Source organism: Ambystoma mexicanum, chromosome 10, assembly GCF_040938575.1.
Source record: "Ambystoma mexicanum isolate Mex_15411 chromosome 10, UKY_AmexF1_1, whole genome shotgun sequence".
Taxonomy (NCBI): Eukaryota; Metazoa; Chordata; class Amphibia; order Caudata; family Ambystomatidae; genus Ambystoma; species Ambystoma mexicanum.
The window spans coordinates 181,743,695-181,768,938 of NC_090932.1; the positions used below are offsets into that span (position 1 = coordinate 181,743,695).

Here is a 25,244-nt window from a genome sequence, read left to right on the forward strand (position 1 = left end):
AAGGGTTGCTCCCCTTTAGCAGGGAGCTGCAGCTGTAGTTCTGAGACCTAGAAATGGTGTCTCTCTGCCAGCAGCCCATCTTGCTGGGACAAGGAACATGGTGGTGGATGCCTTGAGCAGACAGGACTCAGATTCTCACAAATGTGAGCTTGGCCAGGAAGTCAGTGATTGGATCTTTTGACCTCTGCGGGACACCTCAACAGGAGCACTTTGCCTCAAGTGTCAACAGGATGTGTAAAGTGTCCTGCTCCAGGAAATGTTTCAGGTACATTGTGGGATGCGCTAATAGTGGAATGGAACATCAAGCTCCTTTATATTTTCTTGATGATTCCTGTGATTCCAATGGTTCTCAGGAGGTTGCAGAGATTTAGGTCTACCATGATTCTGGTTGTCCCGGATTGGGTTCAGAAGACATGGTGCCCAGAGCTTTGTGACATGGCCATCTGTCCTCCTTGGTGTCTTTCAGCGAGGGTACATCTTATCTCCTAGTCAAGGGGACACGTTTTTCACCCGAATCTCAGCAACCACAAACCTCCCGCTTGGCTACTGCGAGGCTGAAATATAACTAGCAGGATTCATACAATAATGTCCTGGATGAGCTCCTGTCAGCCAGGAGGCCAGCCATCAAGTCCAATTATGGCTGCAGGTGGCAAATATGTTTGGCTTGATGCCAGGATACTGATGCATGATGGCTTCAGTGCTTGAATGTCTGTTTTCTTTGGCTCAACAGAGTCTATAAGTTGGCACTGTGAAGGGTTATTTGGCCACCATTTCATTCTTCAAGGGAATTCCATACAAGGTGTATTCTTTTCGTTCCAGCTATTAAGCAGTTCTTGAACAGCCTAACAAATATGTTTCCCCCACAATCGCTTGGGATCTGAATTTAGTTTTGACTTTTCTTATGGCAGCTTTGTCATGTTCATTAAGATTTCTTGTACTTAAATTGTTTTTCTTGATTGCTATCACGTCAGCTCTGAGGTTTAATGAGCTTCAAGCTCTGTCACTCTACTCTCTGTACTGAGTGACACCCACTTTTCAGCCCAAGTTCGGTTTTGATTTTCAATTTTTCTCAAAAGATACATTTTTCATCCCCCTCATCCATCTAGGATGGAGGATAGATTTCACCCACTGAACCCCAAAATGGCTCTTAGCTACTATGTGTCTCGGACGAGGAATATTAGGAAAGATGATCAGTTGTTCAGCGGTTTTGCTGGGCTCATAAACACGGGGCTATCCACAGCAGAATCTATCATGCTGGATTGTCCTCTACAACTGATATTATGTTTTGGCCAGGAAGGAGATATCTGAGGGACACAGAGCTCACTCTAGCAGGTACCTGGTGGCCATGTCTGCCCTGCAGAGTTGTGTCCCAGTTCTAGACATCTGTCAGGCAGCTCCTTGAGTATCCCTCTACTGTTTGCCAAACCCTATTGTTTGGAGTCTTCATCTTGCCAAGATACCTGTTTTGTCCGGACGTTTTGTCAGACATTTCTGGTCTAGTTGATAGTTCTCACTCTCCCGCTACTCCAGACTTGGTACTGCTTTCAGAATCTATCTTAAAATGAGAGGTGGAGGAAGAAACCCATTCAAAGAACGAATTACCTTCAGTAAAATTAATTCTGATGGTTTAGTCCTACCTTCCACAGATTCCTCAACAATCTCAAAACCACCTAGCCCTCATGTGAATAAGAATGGACACCATTATGTCCTAGGTGTACCCTAAGCTTCTTAACACATTGGAAAAAAATGCAACTGAGGTAATGGAGCACTGCTGGCTCCATATACACTATCCCTGATGTCCTGTCCAGAGTAATGGATGTCAATGGCGCAGAGCAGAGACACATTGTGCTCCTTGATGGCTGGGGGACATGTTTCTGGAGATCAGCTGGTGCTGGGAATAGGTGAGCAAGGGGCAACTCGTTTGTCTTGGAAGCAAGACAAGGCAGCGCAACACAGGTTTGAATCCCGATACCGTGCTCAGAAACAACTCGCTGGTGTTAAGCACATTATAAAAGAACAATTATTATACCTAAAATGAAAAATCTGTGGGAACAAAGACCAATCCACGAGAAAGAACATTATCAAAAGGTTAATAATTCTTTGTTTCATTTTTATTCAACTTGTCCTTCTGCCTTTTACAGCTATGTGACCTTACATAATATACACATCAGGCTTATCCGGTATGACCAATCTACATGGGGACAGATTTCTTCTACCCCCTAGTCTCCAATGGTTCAAATAAAACACACTTTTAACTTGGTCAAACCCCAAAAGGAAGGAAGGAAAAAGTCAAGAACCAACTGCCGCCAACTAGTGTCAGTTAAGAACAGTTGACAGGGGGCTATAACATAAATATCGGCGGAAGGATCAATTCCTGGGAGGCAGTCAGGGGAGCGGGAATCCTAACAGTGGCAGTCACAAGAGAGCATGGGGAAATCCAGGATTGAACAAGTGAAGTCCTGTAAGAATAGCCCAAATTTTAGGGGATCCACGTAAAATCATAAATCCAATCCACCGATAAGCGAGAATGCACAGTTTATGGGGAGGACCAGGTTCCGTACGGGAGAAATCCACTGTTCTACACAGCTTATCAGGCTAGATACCATACAGTGAGTAGGAGGTGGGCAAGTCGGCAGCTAGGCAATCAAGAGGCATAACAACTTAATGGCAACAAATCATAATGGCGAATTAGAAGATAGCCAAGGACAGATACAAACAGCCAGCAACAGGAAATCGGGTCAAACAAGAGTGCAAAATCAAAGTCAGTTGATACGCTCTGGGTTAACAATATTGAACCATATTGGTGGTTTAAATCATTCCTAGTGTTCATTCTTCTGGTTTCTGATAAGTCATTTGACCATTGGAACATGTAGTGTGGAATTTATCATGAAAATGTGCATTACTCACCTTGAGTTGCACAATGCAGCGACTACAGTTCTTTCATGGGCAATCATATTAATGGCAGTATGTGATACAGATAATGTGACAGATGTCATGCTATCTGTAACTACGTGAATAGGGCAAATGGCTCACCTCACTGGTCTGCCCACAAAGCAAATAAGGATGTCTGTTAAGGCCCCAAAAACACCCCAAGAAGCAACAACGGGATTTGTTGGCACCTGTGAAATAGTGTGGGCTTTCTCTTGAAAGTATGATATTTAATAGTAGCATTACCGTGTGGATAGCTACTTGCATCTCTAAGAGTTGTGAATTTTCTGAAATCCTAGACCCTTAAAGACTGCATACATTTCTCTAGAACAAGAGCAGCACAAACGCTGTTTTTCAACGGCATGAGCCCTTCACAGAAGGTTTCACAGCAGCTATGTGGGCTTCCCATTATGCTTTTTGTAAGCATTGTTCTCCAGATTCCTCTTCTGGAAACATGCTTATTTTACTTGGGAAGCACTTTGTGACCTTTCAGTACGTTTTGGATTAAAGTCTATTGTCATGCAGGTAGATAGTATTAAGAACAGGATTACATAGAAATAAAAAATTGCTTTCATGGTGATTCCATTACTCTTTGTCCATGCTCTCCCTTTACAATACCCAAAACCTACCATCCAATTTGATCATGTGCTTGCACTTTAAAATGAAAGAAAACCTGCTCTAAATTGATGGGAATATTTAGTTAAGCACATCTGGGGGCTGTTATTAAATATAATATGGACAGTGACAGGCATTTGCAGGGGTCACAGATCAGTTTACAGCATCTTTGGGAGCCTTTGTCTTAGCCTTCCTGCAGCAGCAACCATTCCACACCAGCCATAAATAGATTAGGACATTTAAATTGAGGGAATAAGGACTCAGAGTGCCAAAGCACAATAACTTTTTTTTCTATTCACTGAGCTCCGGCTTCCTCTTGACTAGCTGTTCCTAGGCTGATCTCTCTCCATCTTGTGTGGTGACTGGCTAATTCTCTTTTCTCTGGTGGTGGACATGTTCTTTCCTATGTGGTAATTGTCTGGTCCTGCCTTTGGTGGTGTAGGTTTGGTTCTGTCCCTGGTGTGGTGCAAACCTTTGTGTGTTGTCTATGATGCATTTGTGGTTCATGTGTGTGTTGCACCAATCTGGTTCTGTCTGCTACTATGCTTTTGTTATGTGTGGTTTTGGACAGGTTCTCTCTTGCTTGGTGCTGCTCTGGTTCTGCCATTCATTGTGCATATCTGGTTCTGTCTGTCTCGAATGGCTTTGACATGGTTCCTTCTTGTGCGTTGCTTGTGTGATTCTTTCCTGAGTTGTGCTGGTCTGGTTCAGCCCCATATGTGATGCTATTCCGAACATGATGGTGCTAGTCTGCTTTGATCTTGTGATGCTGATCTGATTTATCCTTGTGTGTTGGTGAGCCCTGTCTGTCCTGTATGTTTTGAGTCAGGTTCTGCCCTGTGTGTGTCTTGTCCAGTTCTCTCATCTTTGGTACTGATCTGCATCTAGTCTTGTTTGGTGCTGACCCACTTCCTGGTTGTGTTTGCTGCTGATCTTTGTTTCTGTATTGTTTTGTGCTGATTCAATACCTGGCCCTGTTTAGTGCATATCCACTTCAGCATGTTGTTTGGTGGTGCTTCACATCCTGATTGTGTTTCCTGCTGATCCATCTCACTGTCTTATTTTGTGTTGGTGCACCTCTGGCTATTGTTTGGTGCAGATTTTCGTCCTGGTTTGCTTTGCTGCTCAGCCACCTCCTGGTTATGTTTGCTGCATTTGCATTTGTCAATCTTTTTGGTCCTGATCTATTCTGTTTCGTTTGTGCTGATCCATTTCTGGACTTATTTAACTCTGGTCCACTTCATGGTTTTGTTTTCTACTGATCCTTTACTAATTCTTGGTGCTGATCCATTCACTGTTTTTGGTGGAGTTGTTCTGCCATGGTCTGGTTCTGATTTCCTCTTTTGATTTGCCAGCAGGGTGGATTCACCAGCCATTCCAAGAATCCCCTGCGTCACTCCAGAGACTGTTGTGATCAAACCAGGGGAGCAGGAGCAGGTAAGATAACCTTATGTCACTATTATCACACCTGCATCCTTCATTATCACACCCATATTCTAATATTATGGCAACCACATGCTGCCATTATTGCACCTAATTCCTGGGATTCTCACACCCATGTCCCTTAATTGTGTAATGACCTTCATTATCACACCCACACATCCTTTTATTATCAGAGACATACCCAGCCATTTTAAAACCAACATAATGGCATTTTAAAACCCATACTCTGCCATTGTTATGCCCAACTACAGCCATTAGCATACCTAAAGTATTGTCACATATTCATGATACCATTGGCACAGCCATATCATGCAACTAGCACACCAGTATTCCGTAAACAAACATATCTCATGTCATTATTGCACCCATACCATGTCATTACCTCACACACATCTCATTTTGATCACACTCAAATACTGTCATCATAATATCTATTTGTGTCGTTATAACACCAACATCCTGGCCTATGCACCACAACAACCATGAAGGACTGGGGAGATATCAACTCCCCTTTGCTTTTAGAGGTTGTAATCCAAACCTGCCAAAAGGTGTCACATTCATCTTCATTCAATCAGGCAGTAGTGACACCTTAATTGAAAGAAAACATCAACAGACTAAGCCAATTGAACAAATGCAAAGGTCATAGTCAGTATACAATAACAAGTTAGACCCACACATACACTGGAAACAAAACACCTGCAATCATACATAGGGGTAAACTCACTTTTTGATGAATGTCACCCAGAGGTCTGCCTGAGTGAGTGACTGACTAAATTTCGAAGGCTTCTTCGGAACAACCTGCTTCAATGTGCCAGTCTGAGGCATGGGAAGTAATCAGCTTTGCAACTCATCAGGAAGTCCTTATTCTCCTCAACCTTTTGGCTTCTTTGTCAGGTCTCATAGGATTTGGCTCTATTAACCCTCCGATTTTAACCTTTACCTGAAGCAAAGGTTGTCCAGAAGTATAATTTCAACATTCCCTGTTTGTTCTGGCACGCTTGCAAATTCACTTCCTATTGCCTAGATCCAAAAATGGATGTGGGAAAGCAGCCTAGTATTACATGTTGGCAATGCACAAAATCCTAAATGTAAAGCATTGTTTCTGAAATCCCAAATAGAGGTCTCTAAAAGCCAGCCCACTAAACTGTTCAAAGATATTATTAGACCTGTCACCAACACTGCCATGCCACCTCTAGAATGATCCCAAACTCGAATGAAAAGAGCAGAATTCTTTCCTGACAAAAATACATGTAATCGGACGAGAGATAACCGGAGCGCTCACCACCAACATTGTCAGTGCTCCTGCTCAGAATTGCACAGCAAGGTGTCACAACTTCACTCTAGCTTTCCAAGAAGTATTCCAAAATGGTTGCAAAAGTCACTATATCATGCATAACAAGAGATCCAATTTCAGCCATGTTAGTAAAGAAAGCCTTTAAAGGTGTGGTCCATTTCTATCTAAAATGCTTAAACAAATCACTAGAGTAGGGGGATATCCCAAGAAGCCTAATAATCAGAGCATGTTAAACCTTACTGAATTGTTCCTTCTACCATTTATTATTTTGTGTGAGAACATTAAAAAGATGCATTATACCCAACTCAATATGTTCATCCTTGAAAGCAGCCTGCTAAGAGATTTTCATCTGGCGTGTAGCCAAACTTTAGTACTGAAACCACCAAACCTCAGGTTTACGTTTATGTTTATGTTTAATCACTTGTAATGTGCCTTAGGCCGAAGGGCAATCAGGCACAAAAATAACAAATCTGAACAAGATATAAGTAAACAAGTAACAGACAATAAAAAAATACATAAAAACAGCATAAAATCATCAGAAAACGTAAAATCACAATCACACACATTATCATAAAGATTAAAGAAAGAGAACACACATAATACAACAGCATAAAATAAGCAGCAAAAGATAAAATCACTAAGATCAACCAGAAGATAAAGGAGACGCCATAAAATCAGCAGGATGAGACCAATAGGCCACACCAATAATATCAAGGAAAAAAAGAAACTCTTCAGAGCTTTCCTAAAGGATGAATGTGTTGGGTACAGTCTTAATGTACTAGGCAACATGTTCCACAAGGAATGGGCAAGGAAATTAAAAGAACACCTCCCCGCCCTCTCCAGTTTAGCCCGTGGCATCTCCAACAGGTTGCCCTGGCTAGATCTCCAATATCGTCTATATTGATTCGCCTGAATCCTCCTCTTGAGATAAGTAGGACTTCTGCCGTAGATACATTTGTGGGTGATAATTGGTATTCTAAAATGCAGGCGCTCTTGTAGAGGTAATCCTCTGAATTCTCCTCATCATTCTAATAATACAGTTGACCCTACAATACTTTGCTACAGCATGCTATCCCGCTTGTGTTTTGGTATAGAATCCTCAGTTGATTCACCTGGTTCTTGCAGAATCAACCTCGGTTTATAATAAATGTATTATTCCCAATCAAAAAGGTGGTCTTCAATATGTTCACAAAATACTTCTGTGATCAGTTATCTAACATGCAGGACAACATTTACCAGCATGTGGAAGATCCCAACTGGATCTCAAGGTTTCTTTCACCATTTACCAATTCTTGATCGCGACTCATCTGTATCTCATAGTTTTCACAACAGCAGTCATTGCACACCTAGTAAAAGGCCTTGAACTGATTCACAACTGCATATCACTAAATCACCTTAAGCTCAACGCTTCACAAATAGTATTCCTTGTCCTATCCTGTTTCTGAACAGTGCTCCTGACCCACAGCTGGTTCTTTACACTTGCTGCAGATGTGTTATCATCTATCCTAGAACAAATGTAATCTTCCCTGACTGTAAACTCAGTATTGACCTACATATGAAAATCAGCGTTAAGGAGTGCAATACTAAGACTATAAAAAGTAAGTCCCAGTGTACGCTTGTTAGGCAGTATTTAAAGACCTGATATTTTGATATCTTAGCTTTGGTAGCATGCTATTGTTGATCCTTCCTACGGATCACCTAGTACCACTTTATCAGTCTGCACTGGCTCCCAGTTGAAGTCTGCTGCTTTTACAAAATGATATGCCTCACATGCCTTATTCTCAGCACCCTCATATACATATCAGGAACTTTCTTGATCTTAGGAAGATTTCAAGTATTGTGCAGCAGAGAAGAACTACTGCACTTCTGGAAAACCCTTTCTTCATGAAGCACTAACATCTAAATCAGCAGGGTCCTCTCACTTTTAATACTCTTTACCAGCATTGTTGCATTGAGCACAGTAATTTATCATGTTAGGTCCAATTATGAAAATCCTCCTCTCTCACAAATATCTAATGGATAGGGTCCAGTCTAATATTCCTGACGTTTAAACCTTTGTATAAGGAGCTGGACCCACTGCTTTTGATCCTACCCTAGCTCTTAGTTGGAGGGGTTAACCTTTTCCTGAAAGCACTCATCTACCTTGATATGCCTGCATGGAAGGGCTGAGAACCAACAAAGGAACGTGTCCAGTTGGGGAAAATGCCTCTTAACATTGAAATATTCCTGGGAATGTTGGGAGTAGGCGGAGGACCATAGCAAGGAGATTAGGAATCCTCCAGTCAAGTAATGGCATGAATTAGAGGATAGAAAAGTTGTAGTGCACCTCCATCGCATCCCTAGGCAATGACAGATGGAGGCCGGTGAGCTGGGAAACTTGGATGTCCAATCTTTTTACCATGCAAAACTCACTGCTAATTTTTTTAACACACATTCTTCACTGCATTTTTCAGAAAAAATGGTTTGGGTGTGGCAACATGTATTGGGGAGGAGGTGGGGGATGGGTGGCGGTATAGTGAATGGTACGGCAAATATCTATTTTAAAAAATTGTTTCAAATCTGTGGTGGAATAGTGTGCAGTAAAAACACATATAAACTGATACCTTTAGTATCAAGAACCTTAACACTATCATCCTGAAACAGGGACAAAACTTAATCGACATACTGGAAGAGAAAATCTTCCAACATACTGGTAACATGCAACTTGGAGCAAGGCCACATTTTTCCCTTTCTGTGCCAAAATGACCAGAACCTAATGTGGAAATACCAGAGCCCCAATGTCTCTGTATGCTATAGAAAAATTCCTAGATGGAATGTCACATTGTGTCCTGCCCCCTTCTGAGCTGATAATTGTTCAAAGCTGGTGCCCCATACCTTGTACACATCTCTTGATCTTCTGCCATGGCATGACAGTATTCTCCTCCGCCTCAATGGAGCTGAGATTTTAAAAAAAGCAGATGGTAACAAAAATGAGAAATAAGATGGGGATAATAGGCAAAGAAGTAGGGTTCTTCACTCTTTTAAAAAGTTGAAGATAAAAAAGAAAACTCCAAAACATTTGGGCGGTGCAAATGTGAGAAACGTAAAGGCCATCCATTGATACTGACAGCTGAGTTCTATGTGCCGTCCAAGAGTATTATTTGGAAATTTGGACCCACAGGTTTCACTTGTGATACAAAAAGCACAGGATGAATCCCCAATTAAGATACACATGAAGATGCTACATCACTTGTGCTAGTGCACTCAACATCAAAGAGCCCAACAAAACAGGCGCCCAACTTCATCGGTAAAGTAAGGGCTGGGTGGCATTTATTTTGATCAGCATAGCGGCTCGATGCAGTCTTCATCATTGGGTTAGCCTAGCTGTGCTACATACCATTGGCTTTGGAGCCAAGGGCATGGCAGCGGGTTGGTGGAGACTTGTGTTGGCCCCTTGCCAATAAATCTGCTTGATTTATCTTACTGTTCTATTTCAGTTATTCATCTTTTGAGTATAATCTACAAATATGGTGGCTGCATATTTCCTTCCCATTACATTGGTTTCTGGATCCAGGGCCCACTCCACTTTGAAGGCCAACAGAGTCACCTCAGGGAGCAGCGACCAAATGACGGCTGGCTCATCCCTTCTCAGGCAGCATAACAGGCTCCTCTGGGCCATATTGCTCAGACTGTTGGTGCTGAAGTTTCCACGCTGGAACCTCGGCTTCACCTTCTGCTTGAATCTGGGTGAAAAAGCCTAATGAATATGCATCTGGCACCATATAACACTGCCATGGTTTCGGAGTATGCTCCACCCTGCAGGTCATCATTCTTTACTAGAATGGGTGAGATGTTTGATGAAGAGAGAGGCCCTTCTTCATGGGCTTCCAAGCTTTTGGCTTGTGAGGAAGGCATGTTGCAATTCTCTTCTTCAATACTGCTAGACTCCATGGTAGCTTTTCATTCACAGCTTCTTCTTAGAAGTATGATCATGGATCCAATCATCTGCTAGAGTTTTTTCTTGTCTGGAATGACTGTCTTCAGGTACTGAGACATTTTAATCAATTTTTCTGGTGCTTAATTTCACATGGAACAAGTAAAGCTCACTGAACAACCTGACTCTTATGTAGTTCACTTCATGTTAAATCCTCATTTGATTAGTCCTGCCGCCCTGATGAAGGTTGGACATGTGTTTAGGAGGTTTACAATCCACATCCTACCCTTGTCTATGCCTTTGGTTATGGCACCTGATACTTTTTTGGACAGTTATTCTGTGCAAATTTCCTTGACATTTTTGGTAATTGTGGTAATTTTCAACAGAATAAACTTTGTGTGATCTGCACAAAGACACTATTGATGACCCTTTTACGTTAGCTGATTTAATCAACCTGCTTATCAAACGCATTGATTACAAAGAACACAGTACATTTAGTTTCAAAGATAATTCAAGGTGAATTTAAAGGATGGGGTGGTTCGAGTAACCAGCCCACAATAAATTCAGAGATTGATTTAGTTGGTCATGCAAAATGACATTCACCTCCAGAAGAAAGGTGTAAGAGACAAAAAAGGTTTCTATGTTTAGCCTCAGTTTCTCATAAGAGGGTCCTTTCTAAGAGAGACTTAGGCCCTGATTCAGGGAATATATTGCATGGAAAATCGGGACTTTGCATACCATACTGCGCGCAAAACCCTCTTAGTCAACTCATGGAATTGACTGCGCTGGACTTTCCTGGGACTTATGTGGAGTTTGCGCCGACCCGGCACGTCGCTGCGAGTGGTCGAGCGCCTTGCACAAGACTCCAAGCAGAGTGTGAGCCGGGCCTACGCAGCGACACGAATAGGGGCGGAACATGCAAAAGGAGGAAGAACACCTGAAAATGTGGGCGTACTGAGGGACAGTGCACGGTTAAGCAATCACATGCCCATTCCAGCACAAATACACCCATATTCATGAATTTCAACATGGAACGTTGCATCGCAAAAAAGGCCACGCAAACCCTGTGATCCATCAGCCACATGATAGCAGGCGTACACTTCAATGCACATAGGAACCAATGCGTATAAAGCACATACTACACACCAAACCAACGTCTACAGCCACGATGAACCCAGCAATAGTCGGAGCTATCATGCACGGAGACTGCAGGAGGAGGAGGATGCCCAGGGCCGGATCTTCACAACATGCACTACTCTGTTTGGGATGCCGGATGACCAGGCATATGCCAGGTACAGGCCCCCCCCCACCCTCCATATAATCCTAGACCTTGTCAGGGAGTAGGAAGACGGTTTAGCATCACCCACCATCTGCTCCCCGGCCCTTACCCCCCCAGAAAAAGTGCTGACTGCACTTAATTTCATTGCAACCGGGTCCTTGCAGCAAACCACTGCAATAGTTGGAGGGATATCGCAGGCCACGCAATCCTGCTGTCTACACCAGGTGTTGTCATGCATAACAGCACATGCATGTGTGCGCAGGTACCAATATATGCCCCGAACACCGGCGGAAAGACAGTATGCAGTAGCACACTTCCACCGTGTATTAGATGCAATTGACTGCACACATGTGCGCTACAGCCCCCATGAATGACGGAGCACATCTACTGGAATCGAAAGCACGGGCCCTCCATTAATGTGCAGGCAGTGTGTGATGCCAATTGAATCATCATGGAAGTGTGTGCCAATTTACCGGGCAGCTCACATGATAGCTACATCTTCTTCAAGTCACCACTGCACCGGGCCCTGGTATCTGGAAAATATGGCAATGCATGGCTCATTGGTGAGTAAGAACAGTCATGCACGTGCATGCATGCAACACACTGAACAACAGACCCTGACAATAAATGACAATGACAACCATGTACTCATTTACAGGGGAAAGTCCCTACCCGCTGTCCACATTCAAGAAGACACCAATCCGGAATCATACAACATCAGCTGAGGTGAGATACAATACAGCACATGTAGTCGCTACGGCCATAGTGGAGCGCACATTCAGGGTTCTGAAGTCACGGTTCCGCTCCCTTCACCACTCGGGTGGGGTGTTGCTATATGCACTGCCAGTAGTATGTAAAATCATTGTGACTGTATGTGTACTGCGCAATGTTGCCACACAGCGTGATGTACCAGTGGAAATGCAGGTGGGACAACGCCTGCACCCACAGGCACCACCCTTGCCCATGCTCGGCCAAAGAGTACATGGAGAGGCTGCACCCACCCAGCTGGTGCAATCACACTTCACATAAAAAACCAGCCCCTGTGGAGCACACCCACTGAAGCCACAACCCAGGTGCCATTCAATGATGAATTGGGGCCTATACTTAGTGTCCACAACAACACCCTGAGAATGTGCCTCTGGGAGGGCAAATTGTGTGCGTCCATTAGACATAAAACAACATGTACAAAGAGAGCCCCAGAAAAGACTTGTAAGTGGGAGTATACCACTACCACTTTGCAAAGTTTGGAGTAAAATGTTTCCGGTGGAAGAAAAAAATGTACAAATGTGAAAAATACATAAACAAGTAAAAAATGTTTCAACAGAAAAATGCTTCAACTTGGCAAGATCCAATCACTCATTCATGGCCATTAAAAGCGACATGTTCACTAATTCCAATCAACCTCTCAAAATACTATTGTACACCTCTGGGATTACGTGCACTACAGACTCAATCCTATCCATGTTGCTGTGAATGGGGAGACTTTGCACCCCATATTAAAATGACCACTCTGAGTATGAGCCAATTTGTAAGTGAGCAAAAGTGATTGATACACCCCAAGGGCCTGATTCACAGAAGCGTCAAATACTTGCCTAATCCCATAGGTAACCGCTCTGGGAATCATGCCACTAATCTGTATGGCTGTTCACAAATCAGCAACACAGTCATAGCAACTTGAACCAAAAGTGTCCATTTAGTACACCCAAAAGCACACAGCACAAGCAACACAGTCTCTGACCACCGTCACATGGACAGCAACAACTGTTGTGCATGTGGACACCAAACCACACACATAAGACCACAAGTAGGAAGGCATAGTACAAAATGGATGCAAACAACAAAGATATGTGAGGACAGCCAAGGACTCACTTTGCGTGTTCCACAACAATAAACAGGTTGAGTAGCCAACCCATACCCTGACAACAACTATGCTCACAATACACAGTCACATCAAAGCAGTCATGTAGATTCAGAAAAATGCAAGTGCACTGCAAGAAATATGCACTTCGAAGGGATTGTGTCTTCCGACATATTCCTTATCTTGATAGATGATCTCCAGCTTGCTGGCCTCGGAATTTTTTTTTCAGTAGAGGGCGCTGCACGTCGATGTCCCTCGAGCCGATGTCCCTCGACAGCCTCTGTATCGGCGCCGACGTCATCATGCATGTAAATAGACTTGCGCAGTATCCGTTGCTCAGTTCCGTTTTTCTGCGCTTCGTGGGCCTCGGAATCGCGTTGCTCAGTTCGTTAGTCAGAGAATATATTCTTCATTATTCCTCGAGAATACCAACTCTTACTCGATGGCTTCCTCATCTGAACAGACAACTACACGGTCCGGCTTCAAAAAATGTCGAGACTGAGGAAAGAAAATGTCGTTGATAGATCCTCACAGGATCTGTTTGTGGTGCCTGGGATCTGAGCACCAATGTTCGGAGTGCGAGGACTGCATGTCAATGACGGCGAAAGCCTTGAAGGAGCATAAGGTAAAGCTTGAGAGAGGTAAGACAGTTAAAACTCCTTCGAAAGTTTCCACGGCAGAGTCGAGACATTCGTCTCCTCGCCGACACAGGAAACATTCTCGGTCTAGGTCTCGAAGCAGTTCCCACCACTCTTCGAGATCCAAGCATTCAAGTAACAGACGTCGAAGATCCCCTTCCTCGTCTTCTTCTTCTGTTTCTCCGGAAAGAGTCACCTGCCCCACAAAACATAGCTCTCAGGCTGAGTGGGAGGAATTCCGTAAAAGGATGCTTAGCGTCTTCGAGAAAGCGGCCTCGACCCCCTCAAAGACAGCTGAGGGTGATACCCTGGGTGAAAGACCCGAAAAATCTAAACGCTGTGAGTCGTTGCACCCGGCGAAAGAAACTACTCGAGAGCGTCACGAACACTCGAGCAAAGGCACTGTGCCATCAACGCCATCATCGAAGGTCCCTTTGGCGCATAATCTGCGTCATCAACGCCATTATTGAAGGGCTCATCGACGAGGCCGACGTCGACGCTGAAAAAGAGCAAACTTACGGCCGTCACTACCTCACAGCCAGTGATCATACCCAGAGCCTCTAACATGACTTCGAGGTCATTGACAACCTCGGGTAGGATCCGGATCCTCTCGAGTTCTTCGAGGCCACTTCCAATCTACTCGACGCCTTTTTCTGTGTTTTAGAAGCCTTTAACGTCCGCGTCGACGACGTCGACGTTTTCCCAACCAATTATGACAAATTTAGCCCCTTCTGCTCTGGAAATGGGATTTAAGCCATTTCCAAGGTCTGATCATTTCAGACCTTTGTCTTCAATTTATGAGCAAGGGGAGGATTCGGATCAAGAAAGACCCTTTGGGTTGCAGAGATCTGCAACACCAGAACCAGAGGAATTTACCTCTGAGGAAAATAGGTTGAAGGACCTTCGAGAATCCTTACATGAGGCAAGTGGGTTAGATACTTCCCCAGAAATAGAATTTGCCAAACCAGACCCAGGGGAACATGCTGAGACCCCTTACAGAATTTTAATGGCAAGAATTATAGAATTCATGGGTTGGTCTAAACATTCACCTGCATTCCAACAGGATGACCTTACAGACATTTTAGTTAAAGGCCCACAGGAGGATCCTGTGGTTCCATTTCACACTGCATTACAAAGAAAAATATTGGCTAACTGGGAAACTCCTGAGGTTATCCCCGCGGTTAACAAAAAGCTATCAGCCAAATATAGGGTATCTACTACTGACCCTGAATTTATGTCTAAACATCCAACTCCAGAGAGTCTGGTTGTTCAAGCAGCAACTGCATCAGGCAGTAGATCGGCATACTCTACTGTTCCACAGGACAGGGATGACAAAAGATACGACTCTATGGCTAAGAAAGTATTTTCTGCATGTAGCATGGCGTTGAAATCTATTAACGCTACTTGTACGCTTGCAAGGTTCAGCCATACACTTTGGGAGTGTGCTTCATCAGCGGCTGACCGCCTCCCAGACGGAGAAGAAGGGGGAAGCGTTTCTAAACATCATTAAGGATGGTAAAGACGCAATGTGCGAATCCCTTCAAACTTGCATTGATTCTGCTGACAGCATCAGTAGGGCCATGGCAGCAAGTAAAGCAGATTTGCGTGGTTGCGAAAGTCTGGGTTTGCTCCAGATGTACAAGCCAGACTTTTAAATAGGCCCTTTGACGGCTCTTCTTTGTTTGGTAAGAAGGCGGATGACAGCCTAGAAAAGTTACAGACATCCAAAGCAGCAGCAAAATCCCTATGTGCTGCAAGTCCGTCAAACGCCATATCGCCCCTCAGGAACCTCTTGGAGAGTTAAGTCCTTTCGCTTTTATTCCGCATTCGGAAAAGGCAGAGGACAGGCGGTTCAAAGAGGTCAAAAAAGATCCACCCGAGGTGGACGGGGTAAAAATACAAAAGCCGCAGCAGCAGGTACCTCTTTACCCTCGGCACCTGCATCAGCCGCCTCTAAATCACTCTGAGGACTTTCCTCACAAGACACCAGTAGGGGGCAGGCTAACTCAACATCTGACGGAATGGCAGGCTATTACGTCAGATGCTTGGGCATTGGAGACAGTTTCCCAAGGTTACTGCCTGCCTTTTCTACGCATTCCTCAGAGTCATCCACCGGGGAACAGCTCTCGGAAAGTTCCAGATCCGCTCCTCTTGCAGGAAATTGTAGACCTGCCGGAGAAAGGTGCCATAGAACCGGTACCTGTAGCGGAGAGGAACAAGGGCTGGTACTCCCCCTACTTCCTAATACCGAAGAAGGACGGAGGACTGAGACCTATCTTGGACTTACGAGAATTGAACAAGTTCCTCAGGAAGGACAAGTTCAAGATGGTAACTCTTTCTCAGATCCTTCAGGCCCTCCAGCTCCAGGACTGGCTGGTATCTCTGGACCTTCAGGATGCTTATTTCCATGTGCCAATCCATCTCAAACACAGGAAATACCTGAGGTTCGCAATTGGCGGCTCTCATTATCAATTTCAAGTTCTGCCATTTGGGCTGACCTCCGGCCTGAGGGTCTTCACCAAGCTAATGTCGGTAGTGGCTGCAAGTCTAGGGAGGGAAGGGATTCACGTCTACCCCTACCTGGACGATTGGCTGATCAGAGCTGTATCTCCGGAACAAGCTCAGATCCAGCTAGATTATGTCTGCCACTTCCTTCACAAACTGGGCTTCTCCCTCAATTTAAAGAAGTCACAGATGATACCATCACAGAGACTCCAGTTCATTGGAGCGGTCCTGGACACTTCCCTGGGAAAAGCCTCGCCACCAGAGGTGAGGGCTCAATATATTCTGCAGATGGTCACCAAGTTTCAAAATGCCCAACGTCTCCCAGCCTTTGACTTTTTGAGGTTGCTAGGCCTCATGGCATCCTGCATCTTCCTTGTGCCAGAGGTCTTGCCTGAGAATTAGATCTCTTCAGTGGGCACTAAGAACTCAGTGGTCGCAATTCTCAGGGAGAATGACAGACCTCCTTCAGGTTCCGGACTCGAAGGTGGCTCGAGACCTTCAGTGGTGGGCCTGCCAGGAGAACATCTTGAAAAGAGAACTGTTTTGGAAACCATGACCGGAGATAACAGTAGTCACAGATGCCTCACTCATGGGGTGGGGAGCCCATACCAACAACTTGACCATCAGCGGTCGTTGGTCTCCATCGGAGTCCAGACTACATATCAACCTGTTAGAGCTGAGAGCAATCAGACTAGCGCTGAAGGCTTTTCTGCCATCTGTACAGGGGAAAAATGTCCTGATAATGACGGACAACACAGCGGCCATGCACTACCTCAACAAAAAAGGAGGCGTAGGATCACTGCCTCTGTGCAGAGAGGCGATGCAGCTCTGGTTTTGGGCAATCCAAGAAGGAATCTCTCTATCGGCAGTTCACTTAGCCGGAGAGAAAAACTTGACAGCAGACGCTCTGAGCAGGCAGAGTACAGTCTCCCACGAGTGGGAACTAGCTCAGGAAGTCCTTCAACAGATCTTCACCCTTTGGGTAACCCCTCAAGTGGATCTGTTCGCCACCAGCACCAACAGGAAGTGCGATCAGTTTTGTTCAAGGGAATTTCCCACGAGAGAAGCTCTAGGGGAACGGTCGTAGTGGGCTGGGAGTTTCCACTTCTGTACGCGTTTCCTCCAGTCCCTGTCATTCCTCAAATGATCAGGAGGTTGAGAAGGTTCCGGAAAGCCATGATCCTAATTGCCCCGGACTGGGCCAGGAGAACGTGGTACCCGGACCTTCTGAACATGTCCATCTGCCCTCCAATTCGTCTTCCACTCAAGGAGAATCTTCTCTCGCAGAAGGGAGGTCAGTTTCTCCATCCAGATATCAGAACCCTCAACCTTCACGCTTGGTATCTGAAAGGTTGAGATACAAGGATTGGGACCTCCCAGATGACGTCATGGAGGTGTTGCTTTCGGCAAGAAGGCCAGCAACAAAGACTTTATACCGCTGCCCTTGGAACAAATTTTGCAGCTGGTGTAGAGAAAAGAATATCGACCCCTTTTCATGTGGTACACCAACAGTGTTATCTTTTCTACTCTATTTGGCAAATTCGGGCTTTCAGGTTGTCACTATCAAAGGCTATCTCAGAGCGCTATCGATCTTCAAGCGCACTGCAGAGGAACCATCGTATTTCAAGTTACCCTTAGTAATACAATTTCTGAAGGGATTAACCAATGTCTATCCTCCAAGACAATTCCAAGTTCCCTTATGGGACTTTAAATTTAGTCTTAAATTTCCTGATGGGTACTCCTTTTGAACCACTCCACTCTTGTTCACTAAGGTTTCTCACCCTTAAAACTGTCTTATTAGTGGCATTGACATCTGCTAGGAGGGTGAGCGAATTACAGTACCCCCTCATACAATTTTTCATAAAGACAAAGTTGTCCTACAAGTGAAGCCTAATTTTCTCCCAAAGGTGGTTTCTGAATTCCACATCACTCAGAAGATTACCATGCCTTCATTTTATCCCCCTCCCCATCCGGGGAAAGAGGAAGAAAGGCTGCATAGGCTGGACCCAAGGCGGGCTTTGAGCTTTCACATCAGCAGACTTGCTAGGATTAGACAAGCAGACCAACTGTTCGTAGGTTACTCAGGGCACAAATTGGGATTACCGATAACAAAACAGACCATTTCCAGATGGATTATTTTAGCCATTCGGGAATGTTACAAACTGGCAGGGAAAGAGACTCCCAATATCTTAGGGCTCGTTCAATCAGGGGTATTGCAGCCTCTTCGGCCCTCCAAAGAGGGGTACCGATTTGAGACATATGTGCGGCTGCCACATGGTCGTCTGCACATACCTGACAAGATTTTACAACCTGGATTCCTCCTGTGGCCAAGAGACTAGATTTGGCAAAGCTGTGTTGCACTCTGTTCACTGTTGAAGTGAAACATGGCAATTTTACTCCCACCTCCAGTTAAACACCACTGCTATGGGAGTCTATCAAGATAAGGAATACGTCGGAGGACACAATCCCTTCGAAGAACAAGTAACTTCTTACCTGGTAATGTTCTTTTGATGGGATGCTCTTCCGACGTATTCCTTATCGCCCCTCCCATCCATCCCCTCAGTAAAACTTCCCTTGTGGTTACAGCTTACGCTCCTTCTGGGTCACTAACCAATTCATGTAAAACAACTGTTAACGTCAAAACGGAACTGAGCAACGGACGCTGCGCAAGTCTATTTATACGCATGATGATGTCAGCGCCGATACGGAGGCTGTCGAGGGACATCGGCTCGAGGGACATCGACGTGCAGCGCCCTCTACTGAATTTTTTTTTCCCAGGCCAGCAAGCTGGAGATGATCTATCAAGATAAGGAATATGTCGGAGGAACATCCCATCGAAAGAACGTTACCAGGTAAGAAATAATTTGTTCATCTCACCTAATCTCTTACGAGTCTGCACCTGCTGGACTGTGCAATCCATGGATGTCCCACTCTGTTGGCCTGGAAACCACCAAACCCTGATGCTGTGTCCTGTACACGCATATATCAGCAACTTCCCCTTCGATCGCAGCAACCATCTTCACATGCAGAATGCCTCTGTAGAGAAATACAAAATAATGTGTGGGCAGGCAACACATCTATGCACCCAAACATACAGCAACATGTGCCCCCCCCCCGATGACATGCAGAAAATGCAAACAATAACTCACCAGCTACCCATCACCATGTGTCCCGGCACCCATGTAGCCAGATCCGCCCACCTCACGCCAATGCAACATGAACACCCCACACATTGACACCTTACCCACTCACAACACCTACACTGCATGCCCCCCTGCACATCCCCCCATCCCCCGAGTGCCATGCAGTGAAGGGCCATGTAACACTTACCCATTATCATGGTGATGGGACATTCTGAACAATTGACACTGAGAGGACCCCAAAAAGAGACCACTGAGAGGATGGAAACCCAGGATCCCCTTGGAAGTACTCCCAATGCCACAATGTGGCATCACCTGATAACGTAGCAGTGGTACAGTGCAGTAAACACTGACAGGGGAGCCGATGATGCAAAGTCCAAGAAGATTTGATTGAAAAATATCAGAAAATTGCACAGATGACAGGATCTGGCAGAAGGCAGCACTTCACAGAAGGCAGCTGTCATACTAGAAATGCAGGGCACTAAGGCAACTGGTTTGAAACTGACAAGCAGACATGAGAAAGGAATGAGGAACATAGGCCAGGGACACTGACACACAAAAGGGAGCAGGTAAGAGGAAGGGAAGGCAGACTTCACCCGGACTGGATTGAAATGGGTCAAATGTGCTTTTAACTGAAGAGAGCATTGAGATGCACTCAGCAGCTGTCAACAGGCCTCATGAAATCTGCTGGTGTACCGTGCACGGTACATGTTCACCATGGCAAACAACAACCCCCGGCCAATGGTGTGTGCCTGGTGTCTGTGGAGAACATGGCATCCCACACATGGCCAGCAATGCTGCTCTGTGTGTGTATTTGTCTTGGGACAGCACCCCCAGAAGGGGAAGAAGGACCAAGATTGGACTGCCTAGGTGGGAAGACATCACTATTAAGAAATCATTGTATGGCATGTCATGTGGCAGGCAAATCACATGTGAAAAGTCCAAGGAAACACTCACCATCACTACCATCACCATGTGTCACAGCACAGAAACAGCTGGGCCTGCCACCCTCATGACAACTCACCAACAAAGGACCTACAGTGACAGCCTCCCTCACAACTATGACTCCGCAACCAGTGCCATCCTGATTGTCTTGAGAAAACAGCATGCATAGACACACCAGCCTGCCATCACCATGTGTCACATGCACCCATGAAGCTGGACCCACTCACCTCAATACAAGTGAGAGAGAAACGACCCCACACTGTGCCAGACACCCTGCCACAAACCACAACACAAGTGGCACCCTGAGTTCCCTTCACGTACCTGCACAGGGTGATCACCTGGCTTGTACCCACTGCATCCTACCTGGAAATACATTTTCAAATCGCAAAGACATGCATTGCAACTACATAAAGATACTGGACATCCATGACAACTCATGTATGGAACAAGAAAATAGGCATGGCCCACCCAGTGTCGAAGGATGATTGAAATCTAGATGCCCAATTCAGCCACTTCACCATTGATTCCATCAAAATTCCAGTTTCCGACTCTGTCAAAACTCTGGGAGTTTATCTGGATTCCAGCCTATCCATGGACAGACAAATCAATGCAATAGCCTCTGCAGCTGCATATCATGCCAAACTTATCAATGCAGTCAGACCCTTTCTCTCCAAAGAGAACTGCACCAACATAGCCAGAGCCATCACCGGCTCTAGGCTAGACTACTGTAACGTACTCTTTCTAGGAACCTCCAATAAAAACTTAGAGAGACTACAAGTAATACAGAACAATGCTCTCCGTGCAGCCCAAGGCATTGCTAAAAGAGAACACATCTCTGAGGCGAGAAAACTAGCCCACTGGCTCCCAATAAAAGAAAGGATCTTATTCAAAGCCCTGACACTGACCCACAAGTGCATCCACCTCACTGCTCCTGCATACCTCTCACAAAGGATACACCCCGTTTCCACTATCAGGCCAACCAGATCACCGTACACCAACATGCTCTTGGTGCCACTAGTAAAAAAAGTAAAAGCGGGCGGATCCAGCTTCTCTTATCTTGCGCCCTCTCACTGGAATGCCTTACCACCCACTATCATTGGCGAGGCCTCCCTCACCACCTTCCGCAAAAAGTTGAAGACTACCCTCTTCACATAAGGCCAGACACGCCAGCACGAATACTTTTCATTTATACTGTATTATATGACCAGAAGCAATATCTGTAACAACAGTATGTTTTCCTATAACATTCACAATGTGTCAACAACCGCTATCATGCCTGTACCATGTAACTAAGTTATTGCTTAACAGCGCCTCAATGCCCCTGGGATGCTTGCGCACTATATAAATGTAAATAAATAAATAAATTGGGTGCAAGTGCTAAACAGGACACACAGAGACGATTGCCTAGCAGTGGAGTGGAGCGATAGAGAGAGAGAGAGAGGGATAGGTGAAAATCTCTGCAAGGAGGAGACTGGCTGGAGGAGAGATAAGGAGGAGAGATAAGGATGGATAGGTCTGACATCACAGTGGGTGAGGGTAGAGAGAAGTTGTTCAAGGGAGGAAGACGGAGACAAGAATACTTTTGCAAGAAGCAGTCTGCTCAGAGTGCCTGGACGAAACAAAGATGGAAAAGTACCACATGTGCTGGGCCATGAAGGACACAAGACAACATCAGACAAACCATCGGCAACACCCACCATGGCATGCAAAGCAGATTCAGACACATATATGCTACATCCCCGCAAAAAAGTGCCTTCAACCACATACCCATACCCTACAGCAACCAACATTTCCCCCTGTGGGACACCACTGTGAAGGAACCTCAGGACAACATGCAGCTGTTCACTCACCCCCCAACAGACCACACACCATGAGTGAGACTGTCCCAGTAACTGTGCATGGATTCCAGGGTGCACTCGCAACTCAAACGGGGAGAGCAGATGAAGACAAGGTGTGGGGAGTGGATGATGTAACACATGCACGAGGCCACAATGTGTGCTCACTGACAGTGCTGGATTAGATGAACAAGGAATGCAAATCAAGAAACATGGAACACACCCCGGTGTAGATAATCAACAGAAACAAACCATGTACAAAAAGTGACCTGATTGGGTAACACAGAAGCAATCTGTACAACCCTACATGCAGCAAGTGTGACAAACCTGTCCTGTTGGATCAATGTACACAAATTCCCAGAACTGTCTCACCAGAGGCTACATCATGAAGCGGTGCAGCTGAGGATGAGCAGACCTGACAATGGTTGTGTGTGGAACATGTGGAACAGTGGCAGGGCAGGGCAGGTCATGTAAGTGGACAAGGGAGTGGAGTGGGAAGTGGCACATGTCAAAGAGTAGCGTGCACAGGGGGTACACCTGCAGGGCCAGGTGGGAAACATGGGGCCTGGGGAAGTAGAAGTGTGGCAGTAAGGTGATATCATCACAGTCAGTGAGGGTTGGATAATCAAAATACACAGTGCAGCTGCATAAAGAATGCATGCCATCAATTAGTATGAACATCCATAATGTTGGAAATACTGCCAATGGATAAAGTGTGACAAGTGCTGCCCAATCACTTCCATTAATTGTGTCAATTGTGAAAGTGCATCCACCAAAACAATGCACAATGTGTAACTGAACATACACACACATGCATGTGGACAGACACACATCTGGACATACATTTATCGTGAATCAACGATTACACCCCCCTCCCCCGAGCTAGTTGAAATGTGTCATGCATGCAAAGACCACGGTGAACAATAATTCAGACACAACACGAGAGACAGTGCACATGCTTACCCGCTGACAGAGCTGGCATGTGGTTGATTCCCTCATCACCTCCACCGGGAATTGTACCTACAAATTTGTGAAAGGTGGGCCAGTGCCTGGCAGAGGTCATGGGGACTAGAGATGTGAAAGAGTGCATGGTGGACCCATGGAGTGCAGTCACCAGATGAATCAGGATCACTGCAACAACATGGGACATTGCATTTCACCAGCCATAGTTGACAATCATGCATACAGCACATATGTGTCAAGATTCCCTCAACCCATTGTTACCTGCACATCCCATCCTTTCGACCTGAAGGCAGCCATGGCAGTTGACACCACTGTGCTTGGCTGCATGTCCACAACTGCATTCATCTTGGTTTTGAGAAGGTGACAGCACATCTCAAGGGAAAAAGAAAAACAAAGAAAGAGAGTCCACCTTGGAAAGGGCAAACAAAAAACACTTGCCTCCATCCTGGCTAGAGGTACTGCAAAACAGGAAATAAGTGTCCATGCCAAATCAAGAGCCAAAAAAATAAATAAAAAGACCACACCAGTCAAGTCCAAAAGTTTAAAAAAAAGTCCATCCTGGACTGGGGATGGGGGGAGTCCATACTGGAGGGAGGAGGGGGAGGATGTGTGTCAATATCCACATGAGTGTTAAAAAAATCTAAACCAAAAAAAAAAGAAATTCCCCTCCATGGGCTCATGGACCTCACATCAACAGTGGACCAGTCTGGTCTGTGCTGGGACCCCCTTCCTGCGGGTGATCTGCAGGTGGTTGTGGTGTTGGACCCCTACTACGCAGTACCAAGGCCTGGTCTTCACTGGTCACGGCCAGCCGTGACACTGTTGAATGCACCAGCACAGTAAGGGTGGTGAGGTCTCCATGCATGCCTCTAAACTTTAGAAGGACTGTTTTTTTTAAAAATAGAGGATAGGACCATGCCCCTCACACCTACTTGAAATTTACGAAAAAAAGTCCTGTCGCCTCTCAGTAGTTCCCCCTTTCCAATGAGACAGGTACTCAAAATACCACCATGAGGATTTGTAACACCAAATCAGAAGCCAAAGTACAAAGATGTACCCATCGTTTTAGAAAAAAAATATATATTTTATTTTGTTGTACCAAATTTCATCCTGTCTTAAAATGCATATAACCTTATATAGGTATGCAGTCTTTTTTATAAAAGTCAAAAAAGAACAGAAAAAAAGAGAAAAGAAGGGAAAGTAGAAAGGAAAAAGACAATTTTAAACCTCAAACTTAAATTCCATTACTAACTTTAAATACAAATTTCAATAACTGATTATAATGAAATAACATTAAGAAATAGAAAAAAACAATACAAATTAATTTCATAAAAACACATTAAGAAACCACTATACAAATGGAATGGAGCAACTTACAATACTAGCAGAGCTATACAGATGTAATATTCAGCTGTCTAGTACTTAATCCTTTGTTTTCAGTCATAGGATTACTTAGTATCTCTAAATAACTGCAAGCTCTAAGTGCTCGGTTTGTCCCATGTCAACGGTCACACAATTTCATTGTCCCCATTGTCTCCATGCATGTCCTCACGATTGGCTGCAGTGTCTGTATGCGCACTCACCTGTGATGCATTGAGTTGCTCAGACAGTGTCTGCTTGAAGGCACCCATCTCCTCGTGGATCAGTGTCCCTGTGGCTGAGAGTTCCTCATGGATTGCAGTCATCATGGCCTTCATCTTAAGCCTCTGGGCCTCTCTGTGTGCCTGAGTATCTGCATGCAGGGACTCCTGCAGACACCTCAGATCAGCCCATCGGCCCTCATGCGCAGCCTGTGGGAGAAGTATGAGGACCGCATGACTTGCAGCTGTTGCTCTACCCTGGCTGCTGGTGCGGTCATAGTATTGGCCATCTTCTCCATGCCCTTTTA

At 45.1% G+C, this 25,244-nt stretch overlaps 1 protein-coding gene across 8 annotated transcripts in view; it reads left to right on the forward strand.

Annotated features, from left to right (window-relative positions):
* ANK1 (ankyrin 1) overlaps positions 1 to 25,244 on the forward strand; it is a 2,823,483-nt gene that overhangs the window by 1,615,526 nt on the left and 1,182,713 nt on the right. For 6 of the 8 annotated variants that reach the window (XM_069617665.1, XM_069617670.1, XM_069617667.1 and 3 more), the window contains one exon: positions 4,899 to 4,980. In XM_069617665.1, the coding sequence (XP_069473766.1) occupies positions 4,899 to 4,980 (82 nt within the window). The remainder of the gene's footprint in view (positions 1 to 4,898; positions 4,981 to 25,244) is intronic. The other 2 variants (XM_069617666.1, XM_069617668.1) reach the window with 1 other exon arrangement.